This window comes from Anas platyrhynchos, chromosome 1, assembly GCF_047663525.1.
Source record: "Anas platyrhynchos isolate ZD024472 breed Pekin duck chromosome 1, IASCAAS_PekinDuck_T2T, whole genome shotgun sequence".
NCBI classification, from domain to species: Eukaryota; Metazoa; Chordata; class Aves; order Anseriformes; family Anatidae; genus Anas; species Anas platyrhynchos.
Genome location: NC_092587.1, coordinates 70,407,044 through 70,432,118, shown reverse-complemented (window position 1 = coordinate 70,432,118; position 25,075 = coordinate 70,407,044). Strand labels below are relative to the sequence as shown.

Below are 25,075 nucleotides of genomic sequence, written 5' to 3'. Positions count from 1 at the left end.
TGTGACCTCTGGTAGTTTCAGTGCCTAGCCAATGAATAGGAGGATCTCCCCTCGCCCTCAGCCCCTGCGTACTCTGCTTTTAAAGCTTCATGGTATTGTGTACTTCAACTAATGCAAAATGCTAACTGCAGAAAGAGACTTGCCTCAGGCAGGCAACGGAGTAGCAAAAGCTGCTTTCTAACAGGTAGCATCTGAAGCTCTGAAGCAACTACCATTACCCAAATTTAGAAGTGAGCAGTGTTAGAAAGCACCTCAGAAAACGTGCAGATAAAATGAAGGAGTGCTGTGATAGAGCAGATTTTTCTAATGAATTCTGGGAGCCCACTCCTACAAACAAATGAAAGCATAGGAAATGGCTAACAGTTTCTGATCAAGAGCTGTCTGTACAGGAGCGACCACCTGGCTGTCAGCTCCTGTGCAAACGGAGAGCACAGAAGTGACACCGCTTCTTTTATTTTTTTAAATGTATAACTGGTCTTATATATGTGTGTATATATATAATGTGTATATATATATGTATATGTGTATTATGTATGCTTTCTGTAATAAATGTAGGAGTTGTAGGACGTTGCTCTGTTTGTGCTCGTGTGTTCTTGTTCAGAGCCACCCTTTGCAAAGTGGCACAAATTAAACCCTCTGGTCAAGAGCTCTCCTGTACTGGAATATGTGTTAGCCTGGGCATTGTAACGGGGTGTGTGTGAGGGGGCATTTGTGTCCTGCCAGCCTCCCTTTCCTTATGCTCAGTGTGTACGTAAGCTGTTAAGAACAGCCTTCCTTACAGCTACCTAGGTATCTACAAGGTATTTCTTTGGTTAGCAAGCGTGTGTGGAAAACTGGGCCGTTATTTTACATAACATAAACACAATTAAACACTGGACTGTTGTGGGGGCAGCCAGCATGAACTTTACAAATCAATTTGAAAATGTAACTTACATCCAGTGGGCTCTCGTGGCGAGGCTTTTAGAGTCACTGTTTGGGGGAAGGAGGCAAAGCTTTTTAAATTTGACCCGTTGGGTACGTGATTCCTTCAGGTGTACGTGACTCTGAGGAAGCTTTTGATTTGATGACTTCCTGCTAGGCCACATTATCTCATTCAAAAAAATCTTGCTAATGTGGCGTAGATTGAATAGATTTGAGTGTTCTCATCTGTTGAATGACCTTACTAGACATATGCACGCTTCTGACCTCTCTGACAATGACTCAGCTCTGGGTATGAGCAAAGAGCAGCACATCTGACTTCGAGGCAGACTGGACAAAGAAAAGCTGTTGTGTCTGTGCTGGAGCCATTTAGGAGTGCAGGCAGCATAGCAGGGAAGGGGGAACAGTTGGGTTTGCGGAAAGCTACCCGAATCAAATGAATCCTTTAACTGCTGCTGCAAGCGCAGTCCTCTCCCAAAACAAAGTCAGAAGAAGAATTAAAAATAATTGTGTATTTATTAACTAGAGAGTTGAATGAAAACATTTAAGGTACTAATTTAAGGTACTAATGTACCTCAGGACTTTCTCTTTTCTAAGAGAGTCTTAAGAATTCACCATACTGGACTTTAAAGCTGCAGCATGGTCCAAATTTTTTGTACCTTACTTTTAGGGCAGTTGAGGAGTTAGATGCTGGTGTATGTTACTAATACATCTTCTGTAGAGTTAGTTTTCCTATTGTCTTTCTCCCCCGGTCCAAGAAGAGATGTGTATGCGTTTGCATTGCCGTGGCTTGTTCTCATAATCCTTTTAAACTATTATGTTAGAATGGAGATGTGGATTCAGCATGCTGCTATGCATTTATCTTTGTGAAAACAAATACTCTGTATTGGAACAAGAAATGGTGGGGCTCTTCTGTCATCGCCTCTGTGGTTATATTTGAAGATGATCAAAATTCTTCTACAATTTCTCTAAAAACAATAATAATTAAAAAAAAAAAGTCTGATCCCTTTCTGTATCCCTTTTCTCAACTCCATCTCTGAGCGTGGTTTTATACGGTTTGCAAAAGCAGTGCTGGGATCATTGCAAAAGTGGGTATATATTTGTGTAGGACCTATACCAAAACAGTGCCTGAAACAGCTACTTTCTGTTAACAGTCACAGCTCTGTGCGGCTGTGCTGATACTACCAGTGAGGGTAACATGAACAGATATTAAACATGCACGGTTTCTTAGTTTCATAACAAATCTCTAAGAAAGTGTAAATGGCAAAATTGAAAACCTAGTGTCAAAATCAAATTGCAATTGCTGTGAATCAGTGTTAGATGTGGTAATTAGAAGTCTGGATTTATTGTTCTTATGACTTGGGTATTTTGCTGGACTCAGTATTTTGTTGGAGTGTTTCCTGAAAATGCAGCTGAAGCCACTGAGTCTATGGACTACACAGGAAGAAGATGCTGCAGGGTAAGGAGTTAGTGTAGGTGAGCTGTTCTGCAGCGTCCACCCCTTGTGTAGAGGTGATGGTGAAGTGAGGAAGCTTAGCTCTCTGCTCGGGACCAGAAAGCCACTCTACCTTCCATTCCCAAAAGGAGGTAGCCTGCATTTGTGGATTGGTGCCACAGAGCTGCTAACTTCTTGATGCACCAAGGCTCCAAGTTGCACTGAAAGATCCCTGGAGAGGAGCTGGTAGCAGAAAGACATCGCAGCCACAAGCCTGAGAAAGGAAGGCAGGGGTCAGAGCAGGACACAGTCCTTTGGTAAGGTGGTGGGTGGGAGAGCACTCCAAAGGGGGCACCCCTTTTGGTGTCTACTCCTTGTTAATTTTCAGGCTGCTTGAGTGCTCTGAGCTGTGGAGCTGCCTCACCCTGCAAATGCTAGTGCAGATGGGTCAGTTGAGCCTGTTCCTGCTTAAACTGCAGTGGTAAATGGCCGTGGAGCAGCAGTTCTGGCTGTTAGTGCAGTGCTGAGCGACCCCTTGTAAGCATCAGAGCTTTATCCTTCCTTAAGTCCTGAGCAATCTGTAAGGCAAAACCTCTTAGGTGCTGTGTCACTGGAATTTTGTGGTTCTATAATTTGCAGGAATGTTATAGCTATTAAGAGCTTTAAAGATGCCAAAAGGAGTGAAAAAAGGCTCTTTCTCACTTCTGTCACTTTAAAAATGGGAATAAACACTGATAAGCATCTGGGGGGCACTAATTTTCATTTGTTTTCCTGGGTAATCTCAAAAACCTAATTTGGAATCAGTTCTGCCTTTTTTTTTTCTCTCCCTATTTTTGTAACAAAGAAGAATATTTGCCTGGCAACAAATCTCTTTGGCTTCAGAGCTCATCCCTTCCTGCTATTTTATTTCTTATCTGAAGTCAGAGCCTTCTGCAGAGAATGTAAGAATTAGTTGCTGTCAGTGTTGCAAACAAAGCGGTAGTTTCAGATCGTGAAGAGTGAGAGAAGAAATGGTGCTTTATATGAAAGTGTAAATCTACATATTAATAAAGAATAATAGCTTTTTTAAAAAAAAAAAAAGTTAAGGTAATATATTGCTGTTTTCTTTTATTCTGGTGCTCTGGCACAGGCCACAGATTTACCCGTGGATGCTGTACTCCTTGCACCCTGCAGTCCCGTTGTGGCTGCCTCTCCAGGCATGCTCCTTGGGGCCTGGGGAAGCCAGGGAGCGGTGGAGGACAGAGCGGCAAAATTGCTTTATTGAGGTGGAGCCACTGGGAAGGAGATGAAATGCAGCCTTTGGATTGTATTGGAAAAACACCCCCCTTTTCTCCTGCTTAAAGGAATTTGGGGCTGCACTTTAAATAAAGAAATACCTGTTCAGATAGTTGGTGTGCTTTAATGCACCACACGGTCCTTTTCCAGCTCGAGCTGAACATCTGGCTCACAGCTCAACATTTTCAATCCATCCTTTTTATGGGAGTTCTCGTCTTTAACCTGAAAGACAGCTCAGCCAGTAGGATTTCTCCAGCAGGTGTTCTGGTGCCCTTGTGTCTCTGAGGGATAGAACAGGTCAGTGTTTCCCCAGGGGGCAGAAGGCGATGTTATAAATGAAGTCTCAACTCAATCTGAATTTAGTAATATTTATGAAAGGAATATTTATAAAAGGCAAGTAAACAGCGCTGGGTGTGCGGGGAGTCTACACTCCACCAACAAGCACACACAAACATCAAACATTCTAAATAAATCAATATATAATCAAACATTCTAAATATATAGAACATTGCTTTTACATACTAAACCTGAGTATGCCTATAATATATGTAATCAGAGAAGGTAACAAACAATCCTTTAAGTTCCATGACTTAACGGTCTCAATTTTCCATTCCTTTTGAACAATATGTCTTGCTTTAAGTTGTCAAGCAACTCGGCCTTCGGGCCTTATGTATCCCCTTCTTCCCGGATCGAAGAAAAGCATATCCATCTCCTCTTCAAGGCCTATAGGCCTGGGTCAAAAGGCAAGTCCAGGTCAGCAGGGGGCGTATAGCCTTTGATGGCTATAGCAGCAGAGGGGCCCATGGCGTAGCAGTCGGATCAGTAAAGGAGCCCGCAGCTCCCTCACTATCTGGCAAACCACACGTTTCTGACTGTGGTCCCACAGGGCTCTTTAAGGCCTCAGAGACTGCTCGCCAGGTGCCAAGCAATCCCACTGCAACCTTGTCATTTTTAGTTGCAGAGTCCCACACCTTGACCTCAACTGGGTGCTGTATTTCAGGATCATAAACTGTCTGATTGTTAATAAGGAGAATAAGCTGTAAGGTTACCAGGACAGCCTTTGTTTCTAAGGATGTATGATTCCCCATAATGCGCAACTGCTTACCAGCAAGAGGCAGCTGTGTGCACAGGTCCGCTTCTCTCAGCTTGAGCTTCTTCCCAGCTCCAGTGCACCTGTTTCCAGCGACTTTCAGTACAAGCTTCTTTGAGTGGTTTGCTGAGTTTGGCCAAACCTGTCTTCATGAAGCGATCAATATGCCTGTTCCCGTCCTGGTCTCCGTTCTGCTAGCCTGTTCCTTTTCATTCCTTCTTTCTGCTTCTTTATTGATGACGTAACTTCATTATATCGTGTTGCCTTTTTATATAGAGGGCAGGCTCTTATACCCTTCTCCCCACAGCAGTTCTTTTCAAACAACTTTTCCTTGGTCAAACAACTTTGCATATAACAACAACACCAAACACCCAGAAACTTCCATGCCTTAATGCCTTTCTTTACCGAAAGGGTTGTTAGACACTGCCCAGGCTGCCCAGGGAAGTGGTGGAGTCACCATCCCTGGAAGTCTTTAAAAGATGTTTAGATGTAGAGCTTAGGGATATGGTTTAGTGGGGACTGTTAGCGTTAGGTCAGAGGTTGGACTCGATGATCTTGAGGTCTCTTCCAACCTAGAAATTCTGTGATTCTGTAATGGCTGGAGAACAAGAAACACGAGACTGCATGGAGTCTCCTGAATCACCCTCTCCTGAATCACCCTTCTTTGTTCCCTCTAAACTCTTTTACATTCCTGATGGCCTCATCATTAAGAGTCTGATGTTATCATCAACGATGGGGCTTGCTGACCCCCCTGGCCACACTCCCACATCTCCCCCTTCTTTATTAGTTGATTTATTATCAACCATCTTCTCGACACAAATTACCACTCCATATATAACAGCAAGGTGCCCGTGGGTGGCTGCTGGGGAAGTCTTCTGTCAGTTGTCTTGCCTGGGGGCTCCGCATTGCCCAGGCCGCAGGCATGGAGTGGGGCAGGCCTGCCACAGTCCCCCCGCTGGGGACCGAGGATGTGTGCTGCTCCTCTGCTGTGCCAGGAGACCTGAGCTTGCTTCCTCAGGCACAAAGCGTGGTGGCTGAGCACCGTGGCTCTGTGATCTAATTCAGGCCCCTCGTTAGTCATTGCAAAGGCTGCAGTGCCAGAGCCCGCGCCAAGATTTCAGGCTGGCTCTGTGCATGAGCAGAGTACCCAGTGGAGATGTGTTAATTGAAGTGCTCTTAAATTTCACTTAGAGTAAACCAAGTCAGAAGCCTGGCTTGGTTTCTGTTTTTTGTTGTTGTTGTTGTTGTTGTTTTTGTGTGTGTGTGGTTTTTTTGTTGTTGTTGTTAGTTTTTTTTTTCTTTTTTAAAGCTATACCAGATAAAATGCTCAACAGTTGACTAACTGCATAGTGTCTTCGGTTTTATTTGGCTATTGTGCATATTTTCTAGCGCTAGAAGCAAAAGTTTTTGACAGATGTCCCCGTGTACCCCTTACTTTGACTGGTCTTATTCTGACACTGTATGCATCTATAGATGCCAGCATGCCATGTTTTTCTCTCTTCCTTGTATGTGTCTTTGTGTAGTCAGAGGATGCTAAGAGTTAGTCCGCGCCTGGTCTGGCCTCATAATGCATGCCAGGCTCTGCCCCAGGCTCTGAACACCTGCCAACGGATACAAGGAAGGGCCCTGGCAAGGAGGGCTGGCAGTGCAACAAGACCCATGCCATTTTCAGTGTCAGAGAGTCCCAAGATCAGCTCAGGATTTAGGTCCATGACCATACTTGTTTCAGACAGGGGCAGTGCTCTTTTCCCAACTGCAGGAAGGTGTCCCAGCTACAAGGCATATAGAGGCTGCTAACTCTTGTGGTAGCTCTTACCTTGAGGGAGGCATGAAGGAAGAGTGCCACTTCACCTACAAAGTATAAATTGAAAGATATCTATTGAGAAGTGCTATGGTGAGGAAGTGAAGCTTTGCTGTGCAATGACTGATACTTTCCAGGATAGATTTAGAAAGCAGATTTTGTGCTGTGCGTGAACACATCAGCAGACCGTGTATTAAAAGTAATAATAATTAAACAAAAAAATGCGTGGGGTGGTATGTTTTCACAGCTGCACTGTTCGAGGCTAGAGTTAAGCGAAGGGAGAAATGAATTGTTATATTCTGGGTATATCTAACCACAGAGGGAGTGACGTAGGTGCTTGGCAGAGCTGGAATGTGGAAGTTGTCAGCGCTGGCTCCGAGCGGCGTCTCCCCGGGTTTATGGCCATGATGGGATTCAAGTCATTGTCTCAGAGCGTGGGGAGCCAGGGTTCAAGGAGCTCCCAGGCTTGCTAACCGCGTGCCGTTACGTGCTGTGTGCGTAATTGATGGAGGCGGCACTCCTAGATTGCCATTACCTACGGGTTACTTGTGCCATCCTGTCCTTACAAGTGTCACTGTCAATATTCAACACTTTCTTAAGTAGCAGCTTATTTTAATAGTAAGGCGATGCTGTTTTGTAATGTTTTACTAAGGAGTTAATTTACCGAAGTGTAAACAGTCTACTGCAGAGGTGGTACCATTTTCAAGATTTTTTTTTTCTGTTGGGATTTTAAAACACTTCATGCTAGGGATTCCTTATTGTGCTTTGTCTTTCTTCAAGGCACTTTGCCACTTGACAGTATTTGACAGTAGATGATAAACATGCAAGTAATACAGAGCACAGCAGGCCACTTATTTCAGTGTAACTGCTGAATGTTTTAGGTGCCCTAATAAGTCACACAAAGCTGAGTGGTTAGTTTTTTAAACACCCTGTCAAAAGTAAATATTGCCTGTTGTCTCCTCCTTCCCTCCCCAGTTCAACTTCTGAGTAATTTCAGTGTCCTCAGTTTAGCTGTTATAATTTCATGCCAGTTCCAGCTCCATGATGCCTTCTGGCCTTGGAAAACACCCTTATGTTGCAATACAATGCTGGGAACAGTGCTACTTGTTTAGATACTAATGCTGCTGGGAAAAATGGCATCCATAGTATCCCTTGAGTTACTTCTAAAATCAATTCTGGTGGATGAGGGAGAAAAATAAAAACAGACTACTGAGAAAGAAAAGCACTTGAATGTGGTTGACGTGAATTGGGAAGACAGGAACTTGAATATTTAAGTACAGGTGGGAGAGAGAATAGAGAGGAAAGCAGTGGTTTAGAGTTCGGCAGCAGGCGTGCACAGAGAAAATGTCAGATGATATGATCATTTAATAGGAAACAGCTCGCCCTGAATAATTTTGTTCTGTTTGGACAGTGGAGTTGCTAGGCTAAGAAGTTTGATCTGCTGAGGACAGCCAGGTTCCCAAAGTGATGCTTGCTTGCTTTGTACTCACCAAGAGGAATGCAGTGGGTAGAACCTTACCTTCTCTTACTCAGCTGGCCTTACTAGCAGATAACCACTTATCCTAATAAACTAGAGTCCAGGTAAGTTAGTTTCAAGAAGTGAGGAGTAATTACTTATCTTCTGTGAAGTGTATGCTGTATGAGCTATGTATGTGTGGGTTGTATCATTTAAGAAGTTTCATCAGTCCCAACTATACTCTGCTGCTCCCGAGTAATGCAGCCATTTGGAAGGTATGCTGGTAAAACCTTCAGAGAACATCTTTATATGGTCCCCAAGTCAGTCTTAAAAATACGGGGCTTACACAATAAAAGCTTCCAGATCATGTTACCACAGCACGTAGGAAAAAATGAGCTATCTAGTTTAAGAAATATCAGCCACAATAAAACCAGTATGTTGTGGATGCCCCATCCCTGGAGGTGTTCGATGCCAGGTTAGATGAGGCCTTGGCCAACCTGATCTAGTGCGTGGCATCCCTGCCTGTGGCAGGGGGGTTGGAGTTAGATCACAGAATCACAGAATCGTTAAGGTTGGAAAAGACCTCCAAGATCATCTGGTCCAACCATACCCCTACCAGCAATGTTACCCACTAAACCATGTCCCTAAGCACCACTTTAAGGTCCCTTCCAACCTGAGCCATTCGATGAAATGGCAGCCCATGTTGCCAGCAAAATGGATGAGTGATTAATTGGGTCGCATGTGAGAAAAGAAGATAAAGTGGAAAACGCCAACTCATCAGCATTTACAAGTCACTCTTCTTTGGTATGTTTTTCTGAATGCACATAATAGACAGAAATTCCTGTTCCTAATACCTGTGGCCAGAAACTACCAACAGTATATTTTGGATAGTTCTTCTTTAGTGTATATTTCAGTTAGAGCTCTTGGAAAAATGAGCAAAGGTTATGACATGTCTATAACTCTTGGCCATGACATTATTTTTACTTGGCAATGTGCCATGGCTCAAGCCCTTAAGATTTTGGGGCTGCAGTTGTAGTTGAGAGTATGGTGTTTGTTGTGATAGTACACAAAAGATAGGACAGATGTTAAAAGTACTACTACATACCAAATAGAAACTGTGCCTTTCATGTGTATAAATGGTGGTTATACCACAGTCAGTGCTATGTTTTGCTTGCAGTTATAAATCATCAATGAAAACTTTTATCAGCAGATGCCTCAGTGCCTCTGCAAGTCAATGGCCTGTTCATCAGTCTTGCTCTATGCCACGTTTTGGCGATAAATTGCAGTTGTGATAGTTTCAAATTGACATTTGAATTGAAGAAGGTGCCCAGAAATTTGGAGGAAAGCAACAGACAGCAGTATCAGTTAACCTAATAAAATATATCACTCATTGAAGAGCCATATCTCATTTGTTGACACGTTGTAATCTGATTGTATAAACCTGAAGGGGCTGGTCATTTTGCTTCAAGTAGTCTTTCCTGTAACGTGGTCTCAGGCACAAGGCATGTGAATAAGTTACCATGGAGAAAACCAGGTTGTGAACTCAGACTTGCAGCTCTTAGGCTATAGTGTAGGAACTGTCTGCGTGTGTGCTTTTGCATCTTGGTAAAAGCAGCACAGTGTACTTGGCCCCCACTGAATTTACTTGGGGTTTGGGTGTGTACACAGGCTGGTTATTGTGGAATAGCAGATGTTCCACAGCTTCACATGGGTGCCCTTGTACTTACAGGTGACTTCAGATGTCTCCTTTCCGCTATAGACCACTCAACACTGTGTTCTTTTATTTTTATTTTTCTTGTTAGTATGTGTGGATAAAATTCCATACACTTTTACCTAAAAGAAAATAAAGGTTAGCCTCAAGGAACTATCTTACTACTGACAATAGAATCAGTTAGATGACTTTTAGTTTTCTGGTTTTTGTTGTTAATTTGTTCGTATTTATTTAAGAGAAATTGAGTGTATTTGCTCCTATTTACCCTCTTCTCTTCCATCTATAGTCTAGAAAACTTTGTGTCTGCTAGCAAATGTCAACCAAATTTTGCAGTGGAGAGAGTTAGGAAAGCTAGTTAAAGTCCTGTTATTTTAAGGAAGAGAGGTGGACAGGTAAAGTTGAGACTCTTCAAAGGCTTTGCATGCAGAAAAAATTGAAGTAGCAGCTTGCTGTTGCTCACACAGATAGATCTCCCTCTGTCCTTTGCTTTTCTCTCTTCTGCATCTCCAGATACTAGCTGTAGTTTTTGAGCTCCTGGTAAGCTGAATCCTTCTGCAACCCTAAAGAAAGGAAAAAAAACAAAAAACAACAAGCCACTGGGTTTGTCCTCTGCTGTTTTAGCAAAGTGAATCGTTCTCTGTGCAGTAACTGCACATCAGTGCTTGCTTGTGGTGTGCATGAGGCATGTGAGGTGGGGAAGAAGGGAGCTGGACCTTCCCTTTAGCAGAGCGTGTACATGGGGGTCAGGAGAGAAGAATACCTTAATTTTGCTCTGGTTGTATCATGAACCTGTATTAGATGTCTGAGAATCTGTGTGGGAGAGACTGCACAAATGTGTTTGACACTGACAGTTCCACAGGAAAACTGGCTTTGCTGCTTCCTGAGCTGCTGGAGTCTGTTACTTGAGAGTGAGAGAAGGGGAGGGATGTTCTGCTGGTGAAGTCATCAGGCTGGGGGACAGCAGCTTCCATGTGGTCTCGGATAAATCAATCTCTTGGTGCCTCCATTCCTCATCTTGTAAAATGACGTTACTCTTCTGCCCTTTGTATATGTATCGTGTTTGGGATAAGGTCAGCTGTAGCCTGCCGATATCATGTGCTTACATTATCAAATGATGGTAGGTCTTAGGTCTGTCTTGATGTGTTTACAAAAAAAAAAAAAATTTTAAAAGTTGCTCTAGAGTAAGTGAGTACAGTTTATTGCATGACACAGAACCACTATCTCTCTCTTTCCTGTGAATTATCCCATCTCTTTTCCTAATCTTTCGCTTATAATTGTCCTTTTGGGCCTGTGGCAGGAAGTGGACCATACAATATTGCAAATGCTTAGTCAAAAACACTCTCTTACATATCACTTCTGTGATCCAGAAGCTTTAAAAAAAAATAAAAAATCTGTATCTTGGCTGCTTTTATGTGACATAGTGCAGCGGTGTGCTTTTCTCCAGAGTACATTGTGTACCTTTTTGCCTACCTGAAGCTTCAAAACAAGGGTATTAGTAGACATGCTGCTGGTTTTCTGGTAACCAATAGCAACTTTTCCAAGGCTTATCACGTAGCAATCTCATACTTAAAAGGAGGCATATCTAAATAACTGCAGACAGAAACTTTAGTGCACACAGACCGGACGCTGTTTTCCCCTTGGGCATACAGATTCCTAACAGGCCACGTGAGGAAGCATTTCTGATTTGTTTGTGGTTTTCCTCTTTTCAAACAGGAATTTCAATACAGAAAACTTTTGCATCAATGAAACGTTTCTGTTTTGCAGCAGTCTTCAAATTCCTAGTCATGATCAGGCTCCATCGCACTCACTGCTTTCCAGATCATACAAAGTATGGAGTGAAAGTGGTTGCTTTAGAGATGTTGGAAGCTTAAGTGGTGCAAAAAATTATGAGTGCCTTAGTGATTACGTATAACCATTATAACCATCCCTATTTGACAGGAGAAAGTTTTGATGGTGTACAGAAATTTTTGTCGGATCTAAGCCTTAATAAAAATGAGGCTCAAAAGTAAAGCAGAAATATCATAAACAGATTGTCTTAGTGCATTTAATAATAGTAATAACAAAAAACTCTCAATCACAATTTCTCCTAATGTAAGATCTGTGCCTCTAATAGGTATAAAACCATAAGAGATTGGATTTTTTGTTCTTTAAAACTACACTTTTAAAGAAACTTCAATGTCTTTGATCTTCTTAATTTTATTTTATTTTTTAAAGGTAAATGATGAAGGAGTAAAAGCAGTGGTGATTTTTATATCTTAATGAGTATTATCTTACAACTAATAGCTTGTGGTGTTAGGAAACTGAGGCACAATATTCATACTGAGAGAGTATTTGGATTCTTTGGTCAGAAAAGTTGCCTGTTAAATGATGTGACAAGACAAGAGTCTTCAGCCCATCTGTCACCCATGCAGAAGTAACAGATCACATGGTATGAACTCCAAAATAGAGGAGAAATTGCTGTTACAGCCAACATTCCTTGCCACAATACAAATATGTTCTTTGCTCACATAATAGCTATTCAGTTTGCCTACAGTCATTGTGTTTCCCTATTAAAGTTCAAAGGAATTGAAAATACACAGGCAACAAAGCTGGATTTTGTCTTTGAGTAAATACGTATTTTATTACAAGGTGTTTTATCAGTGTGATTTTAGAAAATAAACTGATTTGTAAAAAAGATAATGTGGTCATCTACAGTTGAGGTTAAAATTTTCTCGGTGACTAACTGTAATTTTGGTTATATTTTTGGAAGTTGCCTTTTGTCATATTTGACCTCTACTAATTCTATGGTGTATGCCCTTTTCTTAAGGGCAGCCTGGCTTTCCATCTCTGAGTGTATAATTTTTGATGTATACTATCAGAATTATCAGGGGGAAAAAAAAAAGGCTTTGCTGAAAATGTAGTCTTTTGTTAGTCTTCAAGAATGAGAGGAGGTAGTACACAATGACAATTCAAAGCATTTGTTCAATAAGAGCCATATAAATCTGCTTACTTTGTATGTTTGGATGTATTTCGATGCCTTTTATTCTGCTGCACACACACGTGCAATTGTTCCTTTTCCATATGTCATATTAAAGTCCTCTTACATGGGGAAATGAGCTCTCTATCTCAGCTAATAGCAAATTGTTGCCTCCGAACTTGTGCAAGCAGTAATGGTCAAGAAAGAATGCTCAGTCTATGGGGTCTCATCTATTTCTTGTGTGGATTTTTTTTTTTTTTGGTACTCTAGGATACCTGAAGGTGCTCACAAAACAGCCTCCCCAAAAATAGCAATGAGGAAGGCAACTGTATGATGTTGTCATAGTTAAACTGTGGCTACTGAGGGCAGACTTCATTTATGAGAGTAGCCAGACTGGGTAGCTTTACCCAAGAGCATTACAAGTGCTTGATGAGGGAAATTGTCGGTCTGATCATTTTTAAATAATCTTGTAACACTGGAAAATTCCTGCAGACCTGAAAAACACCACTTTTTAAGCTAAAACTAATGCTGTCTTCTAAAGAGGGTGTGTGAAATGACCCAGCACTATTTTGTTGGTAGCAACCAGAGCCTCCTCAAATTCATTGAGGAATGGAAGAGCTGAGGAAGTTTTACTGTCTTGGGTTAAATATATGAAGAGGAGTTTCATTAAGAAAAGAGGGTGGTAAGGAGGAGGAATTAGGAACAGCTGAAAAGAAGTAAGTTGCAGGCAGCAAAGGTGATTTTGAAAGGGGTGGGAGGGATTGCCTTGTTGAAGGAGTGTGAAAAGAGCTGTAGGCAAAAAGATATTTCAAAAAAAAAATTAAAGGCAAAAGGAAATCTTGGATAGGTGAGCAGAAGTTTACAAACTCGAGCAGTTTAAATAAGAAATTGTTAAATAAGAAATACCAGAAGAGAAATTCCTTAAGAACAGCTAATAACGTATGCTTATGAAAGCTTCTTAGATTCTTTGGAAGCTTTCTGAAGAGTCTGTGGGATTGTCAGAGAAAAAATTGAGAAAAGCAAAATCAATTAGTTGAATCAGCATTCATTACAAAAGTACATCATTCTTTACAAGGCTGAATGAGAAGTATTCACAGCAGAGGTTTTACAAAAAAAAATGGTAATGTACACAGTAATAAACCTTCAGAAAGAGGTACCAGAACTGGGAGCGCCTCTATAAAGTTGACAAGCTATTGCTAATCACAGTGTGTAATCTATTGCTTCATTTAACCTTGCTCACAGGAGAAAAGGTGATGACATGCAGTACGCTGTAATGCAAGCCCTTAAAAAGGGTGTTGCTGAATAGTCAGTCCAGCAAAGGGGTAGCAATTACAGAAGCAACTGGATTTTTAGACTTGTAAACACCGTGCATCGGAGAAGAATTGACTTGGCTTTAAAAGAGGGGAGTCAGGCCTCAGGGTGCTGGGTTCTTTGAGCGAGTTAGAGAAATAATCAGAGAAATTAAGTCTTCTGTAGGAGAGGAGACTTAACTGTGGGTTCTTAATCTGGGAAACACAATGGAAAAAAGTACACTCCACTCTAGATTGCTGCTGTTGCACAGAAATTTAAGTGTCAGAGCTTCACAGACCACAGTATTACAAATTTCCGAGAAAAAATAACTTGGAGGTAGGATGAGTGTGCTAGAGGACGAAGCAGAGATGAAGACCTTCTTTTCTAAATGTCCACTGTTGTGAAATGTTGGGAGTACTATTCTGGTCAAGGTAAACTTCTGGTCTTATTAAACAAGTGGTTACCATAGAAGTCTTCTCTTCCATTCCACAGAAGGGTTGATTACTTGAATGACCATAACCCTTCTGGCCTCTAAATAGGTAAGAAGACCACAGTGTCCTGTGCTCTGTTGCCTGTGATAAATAAATTAACAACATCGGACATTTTATTTTCTTTCTGTGATGTCTGCCATTACTGCTTGAAAGGGTACTACATAAGTCACAAAGAAGTAATAATATGTTTCAAGTTGGAAAGCACTCCCATTGTTGTTAGGATTGTCCCTAAAAGCAGCAGAACACAACTGTGGTTGGTAACTGGGCTCTGTACGTATGTAGAGTCAGTATACCATGTAAAGCATTTTCTCAGAAACTTTTCTAGTCATAAAAATGCTTTTTAAACTAACAGCTTTCTTCTGCTCAGTAGGATGTGATTTGTTGGAAGTGTACATTGACCTGGAACCAACGAGGAGATGACTAAGTAGGAGGAAAATGGTTTTAACATGCCTCTGCTTTGCCAAGGAATATGGAAACAATAACAGATTTGTCAAGTCCATGGGTCAGCCAGCCTTGTAGTGATATATGATATTTTTCTATGCACGACATACTTGGTGTGCTTTTCTTTTTCTCCCTAAAGCACCATTTAGGAGCTGAAATGTGAATCTCTGTCTGTTTGTCCCATTGCTTATTATCACCTTCATGGGTACACTGTTTGTTCATTGGATGTATCCAGAGCAAGCAGCAGATCCTGACTTCTCTTCATCATGGCAGGCACGTAATGTGGTCTGTCGTCTTATTCGTTTTACAGTGTAATTTGATAGCTAAGAATGTGCATGTTTGGCAGTTGCCAAAGCATTTTTGGTCTGTACACTGAAGCTCGGCAGTAGTCTGTCTCCCATGTCCCCGTTTTTGTTTTCCCCAAGCCATGACATCCTCCGCGCCGCCTTCCCTTATCACACGGGGGAAGTTGTGGCTCTCATGTGCCAAGCGTTCTCTCCTCTACGGTTCAGTCAGTATAAAAGCCGTGCTGGGTGTGCTTCTCGCTTTGGAAGAGAACCAACAGCTTGGGAAACGACTACTCAGTTTAATAAGACTTGAAGACTTCAGATTCTGTTTTCTTCCTGTGTAAGAGCAGAAATGCGCTCTTGGAGGGGGCAGGGGAAGAAAAGTAATAATCACAGCGATGAAATCACAGGAACACCCTTTCCCCGGTGAAATAGCGGCAGCTCAGCACTTAGGTACTCGCTGCTGAGCAGGTTCAAGTGCTAGCTGTGTCTGGAGTGAGCCTGAACCACGCGGGGACCTCTGTCTCCCTCCACCTTTTGGCACTTGAAAGACTGACCTAATAAATGTTTTGTTGCAACAGATATGATCTCATATCCTTTTGAAAACTGCTTGTCGACTAGTCCCGCTTCCAACCCTGAGGATGGGCCTGTTCGGTGAAGAGTTCAAAGTGTGGGACAAAGCTTTGAGGAGGAAGTTGTGATTTTCAAGAAGCGAGTTATTTAATAATACCTGGAAGTTCGCAGTGCTGGCTATCTGCTCTAGAAACGAAACCTCCTCAATGCTGAATTGCTGATGGCTTTTAGCTGGTCTCCTCAGCTTTCTGTTGTATACGAACAAAGGATACAAGCAACACCCTTTTAACCTCCTGCCCTTTTTCCACGTATCGCTCTTGGTTTGGCTGTTTTCCTGTGGATCTTCAATTTTTCAAGGGTGTAGGGAAGCGTGCTGCTATCTCTGGAGGACAGAGCTTGTGGAGCAGATATTGCATGAAAGCCTTTGGGGCTTGCTGCCTGCTGTCTGCTCCTGGGGAGAGGAGGCAGGAAAGAGATCTGGACTCCAGAGGGTCCTTCCCAGCCCCACATCTCAGTTCCTATTTCCCAAGGCTCCCCTGGTAAAATCTCTCTGGAATCTGCATGTTTGAAGACTTCCACGAAGTGTCAAGGTGACTTACTGCTGCCATCTGCTCATTTGGAGCAAAGCTACCAATTTGCTAAGAAATAAAATGCAATGAATTAATAAAATTTTAATATCTACGCTGTGGGCAGTAAGTAGTCACTGTGAATGACAAAAAACAGGGGATCAATTTCTGATGAGGGGAATATCTGCCAGATAGAAGACTGCATGGCTTTTTTCATGCCTCTGTTCACTTCCATCTTTCTTTTCCTACAAGTTGAAATTCAGAGCTAAATTCTTTGCTGGCATGGGCAGCATGAGCCATAGATCTCGAGAAAAGCTAATCGCTTTGGCTTCTCCCTACTGCATCAACCAAAATAATGCTATCCTTTATCTTTAAACAATGTATGCTGTTTGGTTTTTATTATGGCTTCAATCATTTTTACTGGGTTATATTTGAACTTCTGCCTTATGAAGATAGTCCAGCTAATGTCTCCGTTCACTTGAGTTCATGTTTTTCTGGATACTGAATAAGATACTCTTTATAGTTTATTAATTTTGCTTTTAGTGTTTTGCAACCTGTACAGGGTTGTAAGTACAAAATATAAATTTGAGTAACATAGTCCTTTACAGCTCATTCTACAGTCCTTGCCCTGTTCCGCTTCACAACTCTTATAATTCTTAGCTTAGCCAAAATACACACTTCATTTTAATTAAATCTATTAAACAGAGCCTAATTCTCTTCCTCCTCTTGAAGTTGGTGAGAGATTAGCAATAAAAGAAAATTAGTTGGTTGATAGCATCATATATTTTGATCAGTGCAGGAACAGGGTAACAGCCTCGGGTGTACGGTGAACTTTTCATTCCTGTGTGAACATTCAACATATTAAAAGTTGACAACGTTATTTGAATACTTATCCTGACAAGATAAATTTACAGAAGATCAGAATTAACAAACTGAAGGAATGCTAAAACATGTAAATGTAATGTATACATTAAAAAAAAAAAGTTTCATTTCTTTCAATGTATTTGCTCTCATTAAAGTTTTGCACTTCAGCTGAAAGTTTTCTTGAAAGATTTGCAATTGATATTGCTGGACCTAAGATTTTGTTTGAGGTAATTCTTTCTAGAACATAAAAAAGGATTTGGCTAATACAGGTTTTTGAGACCAAATGGTTAACTGTCTATCTCCTCTCCTTACCTGTTGATACAGGCAGTGCAACTGTAGTGGATGATAAGTCAGCAAAACAAAATTATATGTTTTTTTTCTTTCTTTCTTTCCACTGAAGATAAGGAAAGGATGGGTTTTATGTAAAAGGTAATTGAGAGCATCCTGAGAGAATAAAACGGTGAGTGTTGATGCGAAGTAAACCTACTTCATCATATCTGATGAGATTGCTCTCCTAGTTTTGTTTTCATTTCTGTCTGGAAATGTTTTTGAAGAGGTTTAACTTTCTTAAATTCATAAGATATTTCTGACTTAGTCTTGGTTTCTGTCTTATTTGTGAGTGTTTTGGCAAGAACTTGATGTCACAATTTGTTTGTAGCTTGCAATAGGCATGGGGGCCATCCAAAATACTTTCTATTTCCCAGTGAGGTACATTCTTAGAAGAACTTTTCCAATCCAAATAACTTGCATTTATTACTCCTTTTAATTGCTTAGTATGATACTTGCTTACATTTGCTGTTTTAATGTCTTTTCCTGTCAGTAAACGGAGAGCCCCAGAGAGCACATGCATGCAGTTGCTGAATTCAGTTTACATAGCTTGACGGGAGTTTTGGAAAAAGCTGATTGCATGTGTGTGCTGTTTGTCACAGATGTTATCCCAACTAGAAAGAAGTTGTGCTAATGCTGGAGGAAAATGAAAAGAAAATAAATAAAGGAAATAACAAAAAAGGATGGCCTTAGAATTTAGTATAACTTTTTCCAGAAGCTGTGGAGAAAGCTGACAGTATGACACACGTGCTTGAGCTCAGTAAGGGTTCTCAAGTTGCACTGTGCAAGCAACAAAAAATGGGCAGGAGAAGTTTCTCTGCTGGACGGTTTTGCCTTTAGCTCCTCTGGACATTAACAGTGGCCCAGTATTAAGTCTCACACTTTTTTGGTGAGCTTTTTGTGAAACCTAGAGTCATGTGAGTAGGTGAGGATCTTAAAATATATATCTAAGTTAAGCTTTGAAAAAGGTAAGGTAGGCAAAACATTAGCGTTTCACCCCAGTTTTTAATTTAACCTAGGTGGGTCGTTTTTCACTCAGCTTTGTTTTGGGGGACCAGTGAATTTTTAATGATTTTTTAGAAATCTGTTTTTGACAGTGAGATTCTAGTGAAAATAGATCAAGTCGCATGCCCTTAGGGGATTGCAGAACTCCACTCCTTCCCTTTCTGGCATACATAAATGAGGAGGGGGCTCATTTGTCAGAGTTCAGAATTGCTTGTGACGGAGATGAAGCAGGACTTGCTTTATGCAGCCTGTCACTGGGAACCAAGCTGTTGTGCATTATGGTACTATGTTTAGATTCTGCGTTTAAGCTCTGTCAAGGAGGGGTAAGCTGTATGGCAAACTATTCTTTGCACTGCTATGAATCCTAAACGTCCATAAATCTTCTATCCGTGCCCTTCCCACTTTTAGCCTTCACTGGACCATTATGTTGTTACAGTCCATTCAGTAGTCTTCAAACCCGAATTAGCTTTTTATTCATCCTTTTCAAGCTTTTCTTCTGGACATGTTGTGCTGCCTCTCTGCTTGCAGTTAAACTGGTTCTGTGAACAGCCAGATTAACTCCGTTCCTTCCCTTGCCGCCTAGGACTCCTCAGTGGGCAGACCTCTCCAACCAACACCAAACTGGAAAAGCTGGACCCCCACCAAGTGCTACAGCTGTGTCTCCGGTACCAAGACCACCTTCACCAATGTGCAGAAGCGGTTGCTTTTGATCAGAATGCGCTTGTGAAGCGGATCAAGGAGGTACTGCCCACAGAATGCCCACGTCTAGTGGGAAGGGCTTGGGGGCCTTGGGATGACCCTCTTGAGCTATGAATGCAAATGCTTGCACGGTCTTGGGTCGCTTTATGCAGTCTGCTTTAAAGTAAACCCAGTAGAAAAACTCTGTGTGTCTGTGTGTGTGTCAAACAAAATTCCCTGGCTTTCACTGTGGTTACTTCTAGGTGGTGTATTTACTGGTTGTGTTCTAGGATTCTTGGCTGTAAACAGGGTATGTTTCTCTAATATTACGAGTACTGCAAATAATTGTTAAAGGAGTAAAGGATGACTGGATTTTTTGAAGATAACATTCCTTATTCAGAGCTGTCTGCTTAAAGATTTATTAGGCATCATGTTTAAGCTCTAAGGTAAGAAATGGTTATCATAACATGGAGAAGGTAGCAGAGGTAGAAGGTAGTAGCTCTTTCTTTCTTCAATGGAAGAAATGGAAAAATGTTTCCAAAGTCAGCCTTTTCTCTGATCTGTATGGCAGTTAAAAAAGTCTTTGTATGTTACTGTCCTTATCACTGAAGAGTCACTTGAAAATCACTGACCTGCTTAAATATTCAATGATACTGGTGGGGAGAAAACTAATTCCTAGGGCAAGCATCATGAAACTGCATTGTCTGTCTGCTATTGTGTAACTATTGGTGTTGGAAGCAGTAGGATGGCTGACATTTTTTTTAAAGTCAAGGTAGCTGGCATGAGAGGAGATGCTGTTTGAGAGTGGCTTCTCAAATACACAGATACGTGTAAGAACTGTTAAGTGCTGTATATATCAAAAGTGTTAGAGACCAAATACCTTTCAATGTTAAAAAATTTTTGAACAGGTGGTTAATTTTTATTCATGCACTGTAAACAATGACCTTGATTCATTGTTGCTATATTGGCTTAGAGTTAAGAAATCCCACATGACAAACTGGATAATAAATTTGATTTATGGGCTGTTTTGAGAAGCTGCTGTCATCATGAAGTTGTAAGTCCAAAATAACGTGGGAGCCATTAAAAAGGCCTTTTTACTTTGGCGTATCAAGATCTGAGGCCAGCTATTACACAAGATGTAAAGATATTTGCAGATGTTGGTGACTCAGATCACACAATCTCAGAAATGGAATTTAATTGCCAGCCTAATGACAGTGTACTGCATTAATCCAAGTAGATTATAATTCTTTTGGCTGTTAAAGTGTGAGAGTGAGTATCAGCATGATTTAAAGTCATGGTAGACTCCACCAGTGCAATCTGCCCAAGTTGGATTTGACTTTTATATGGCAAGTGACAGACTACCTTTCAAGTTAGTCATGGCGTTACTTTCTTCCAGTTCATAACGCTTATGATTTTCTTTCACAGAAAATAAATCTAACTTAATACCATTAATGTAACTGGTATTGTCAATGACTTTATCACAGACTCCTGTATGACCTAGTGAAGGAGAAACGGGTGAGTCTAACTCAGGCAACTCACAAGTCAGGTTGTGTCAGGTTTTTTGTTGTTGTTGTGTTTGTGTGTGTGTGTGTGTGTGTCACAACACTTAAGTAACTTCAGATGCTTTGAATCCCTCTGCCAGATTTGCCCTCTGCCAGATTTGGTGGGTCTTTACTGTTCATTTTCCTAATCATTTTTAAATGTTTTTCTTGTATCAGCTGTTCTGCATGTGTGTTCTGGAGGAGCCGGGTGGGACCCACTCAGTTTAAATCATTCTTTCCAAATTGTTTGGGCTCTCTTTAGAGCACTAAGTGGAACTGCTGTTGACAGTTGATGACAACAAAGGGTGCAGCTGAGCTAGAGCAGGGTATGTCTCTTGTTACAAGTGTAGACAAAGGAAATCATATTTGGCTGCACCCATTTGTCAACAATGATTTAGTTTTGCAATGTAGATGAAGCTTTGACCATTGGTAAGGAGTAAAAATGAAAGAGAATACGAAGTGTATTGTGAAAAGCAGAACGTGTGCATGAGCTATACAGTAAATTATTTTATTCTTACTTCAGTAGTCAGTATTTCCCTTTTTTCTCTTTAATACGGAAAGTATCAGTGTTTTTATTTCTTCTGATAACAGGCATCTAGTGAAGAGTGCTTTTAATTTTCCTACAAAATGTTGGTGTGCTTCAGTCCCTGATTCCTACCATTTGTCTGAGGTCTGTTCAGTTTTCAAACTTTGACTATATTCAGCATAGTAATAGCCCTACTGTATAGTATGCCACAAGCTACAACCAGGACCTATTTAGTTTTTCATTGGTAATATGTTCCAGTGCAAGTACCTTTTGCTCTTTGTGTGTCCAGAAAAAAGTTTCCTGGTTTCTGGAAAAACTCAGAAGTATTGTTGCAAATTTATTGGCCCTCGATAACTCATAATTCACTGCAGTGGTTTGTAAATCAGCACACAATTTAAATTAAAATGGTGCTTAATTGAAAAGAAACTAATCTAAGGCAAACAAAAACCTGGCATGCCAGTAGTTATTGCAGATCTAAGTAGACCCATCTGTGTGTTTCCTTCCTTTGGGAATCAGAACAGCCTAGTATTGCTCTCTATCCCACTTCCCAGTTTAGCCAGTTAGCAGTATGTTGGCTGGAGCCTTACTTGTTCCTAAACATGGAACCCGTATGCTGTCCAGGCTGCTTTGAATATTTGTTCTCAAGAAGTGTATTTACCCAAGTACTTTCTTGAGGAAAGAATTGCAAAGACATGGCTGAAGGTGGTTGACTCAACTGTCCGTATTCAGCAGTTGCACTTACTTGTACCTGAGCTATCTGGTTTCAGAAGGGTTTGTTTTTATCACAGTAAGCTTTGTCTTTGTTGCCAAAAAAAATAAAAAATAAAAAAAATAAAAAAGAACACTTGCGTCTTAGGGAAAAATAACTAATATGCATTAAATATTATGCTTCATATTACTTTTTGGCAGCTGACTCGTCATCTGTTGTAATACTGCCTTAATCTCAGCATCACCGAAGGATTCCTTCTAATTTTTTTCCCTTATCAGTTTGAAAAACAACACAAAAGTGATTTGGGATTTATGTATGTGTTAATCCAGGGGTATGGAGCCTGACAAAATTCAACAATTTTTAAGAAAAAAAAAAAAAAAAAGCTTGTGTATAGTATTTTCTGGGCAGTGTATCTACTCTTTGGTATTATGTAGGATGCCCATTCCTAGCTTGTTGGATTAATCACCACATTATTGACTTCTGGGCACATACTGTTCAGATGGGTCTGGAAACAGGATCTGGTTTGTCTACTGGTGGAATATATTGCACCAAGTGAGTTTGTTATATATACACTAAGAAAAACATGTGTTTTCAAAAGATAAGTTTATAAAATACTAAGTTAGAAAAGGCGGTTATAGCTAGTTAGCAGGTAAAACTGATCGTTTCCTCACCTTAGGTGGGGGTTTTACTGCAGTGTGCTCCGTGATGGGGATGAGCTGATTCACCTTCCGTAGGATGTGATACTTCAGGCTAAAAATTACAGGGGTGAACCATGCCTTGTTTTGAAATAAAATACTTTTGGCATTTCTTACTAGGCTTCTAATACTGACAAAGGGGAAATGCTACTCAAAGTATCCAGTATACCCATAAAGGCAGATACAGTTCCTAGATAAATTGTGCATAAAATCTATTTGAAAGTGGATTGGTAGGAGAGTTCTTTTGCTTTGCCCCAAGACCAAATATTGATGCAGTATATCTGTAGCTTTTATTGCCATAGGAATGTCAGACTGATAATAATTTTGAAAACAAAACTTGTTACAATACAAAATGAAATTTAAGATATTTCATTCTAAGCTGACAGACACCCACTGAAAAATTGATACATTTTCCAATAATAAACATTCCTTTTACATTCTTAACATATGTGACGGTGGAGTAGTTAAACAACTGGTGTTAGAGCCTAGGCATTAATGACAGTAAGTGGTTTGCCATGTAACAAATTACAGTGTATGTCTTGTTTTATATGTGTAAGTTCCTGTATGGTGATGGCCCTGTATTTTGAACAAATATTCCAGAATGTGCATCAATTAATTTTTTTTTCTTTACCAGCTTGCAAAACTAATTGTAATGGGCTTCTGCGGGTATGTAGTCATGATGTTCAAAAATCTGTCCATTAAAATTTGGTAAGAAAATAACTGAAGCCACACATACACCACATCATGTCTCCCAACACATTTCAGCTGTTGAAAATATGGGATAGGAGTTAAATCGTTATTTTGTATAAGCAACAAATCTAGTGCCTTTGTAAGGCCAAGAAGAAGATAAGGACTGTTAAACACAATCATTACATACAAGCACATTTTAGCTTATCCCATATATTTAAGACTTATGAATTGTACTTCAGGCATCCATGTCACCATCTGTGTGAAGTGAATAATACATGCCCAGCAATTTGGGGATTCAGGAATTTTGGTTTATTTTTCGTGAATGCCTTGTGGCTTTTTGACCTTTATGGCAAGAGCATTGTTTCTGTGGCACTGAGCGTTTCTCTTATCTGAGTGACCTGTCATCTCCTGGAAAAATGTGCTGGGGAACGTGGCCTGCAGAGGTCATTGGCATTGTTTTGTGCCACCCCGAGGGAAGCGTGGATCTGCCATGGGCAGGGCCCTTGGCTTTGAACTCTCCCCATTACACAGGTGAGAGGGGTGTCAGGGTTAGGGGGAACTTGTCAAGGTTTGACGTTCCCTAGCGGGAACTAGAGGACGAGCTATGCTGAAGGTGGTGATAAAGGGAAAAGCTCTCTGAGCGCGGGGAGCAGTCCCACCACCAGGACCAAAGGAGTGCTGGGCCAGTCGCCTTGCCAGGACACTGCCTGGCATGTCGCTGCAGCACAGGATCCCGTTAACTGCAGCAGCAACCAGATGGGGACGTGCGATGCAACTTGCGCTTTTTAGCAGAGGTGCCATCTCTGAGCAAGAAGATGCAGGCTGGGCAGGATTCCTGCAGTGCTCCATCCCAACAGACCCATGTTCCCTCAGAGAATGGACCCAAATACAGGGTCAGTTTTGTGGAGGTGGTGTTTGTTTGTAAAACCTGTTTGCAGTAGGCATGCCTCAAGAATGACACACCTTCTCACTAAACTGAATCGCTCCAACAAAATATGAATGATCTCAGCAAGTCCAAAGCCTTTTTTCAGCTTGAGGCCTCTGCCTCAAGGTCAGTGTGCTCATGTGGATCAGACCACTATTTACCTTTCATCCCATTAAAGGGAAGGGCTCAGAGGACTGAAAGCAAGCCAGTTAAATGAAGCCTGGCAAGAGTGAAAATGGAGATGTGTTTACTCTCGATGCAACATATAAAGACTTCCTAGATGAGGCAGTTTTGACTTTCAAGCAAAATTGAGACTTCTGGTTCACAGATTTAAATTAGCAGTGGCCAAAATCCAGGGAATAAGTTTGAAAAGTCCTTGGGATATAATGTTCTGAAGATTCCTGGTTGAAATGCCACTCGTATTTTCAGGGGATTTAATGCCATACTGCCATGCTTTTTGTAAGAGCTGTGCTGGGGAACATAGTGTTCTGCAAAGAAACCAGTACATTAAATATATTCTTTGGCATCTAGGAATTTTGAGATTGAAGACTGTGGCCATCTATTAGGCTCTTTATTTCTTCCTTCGTCTGTGATGAAGTGTTATTTATAAAGACTGGAATTTTAACTGAACACGCACCATCATGCAGAAATAAATGTGCAGTGTTACGCTAGAAACTACCTTCATGTCCTTTAGCTGATCTTGCTTTTCTTTCTCCAGCCTAATGTGCGAGTAGCTAGAATTCTCATGTGGTGGGGCGATGTCTTAACCAGCCAGCGTCAGAATGGGAAGCTGCTTTTAAAAAATCTTCACCATTATTATTTTAA

The 25,075-nt window shown here is 41.0% G+C and overlaps 1 protein-coding gene across 4 annotated transcripts in view; it reads left to right on the top strand.

The window, feature by feature from the left end:
- Positions 1-25,075, top strand: part of BORCS5 (BLOC-1 related complex subunit 5) — a 97,426-nt gene that overhangs the window by 57,002 nt on the left and 15,349 nt on the right. For all 4 annotated transcript variants that reach the window (XM_072040999.1, XM_038172529.2, XM_038172525.2 and 1 more), the window contains one exon: positions 19,070-19,227. In XM_072040999.1, the coding sequence (XP_071897100.1) occupies positions 19,070-19,227 (158 nt within the window). The remainder of the gene's footprint in view (positions 1-19,069; positions 19,228-25,075) is intronic.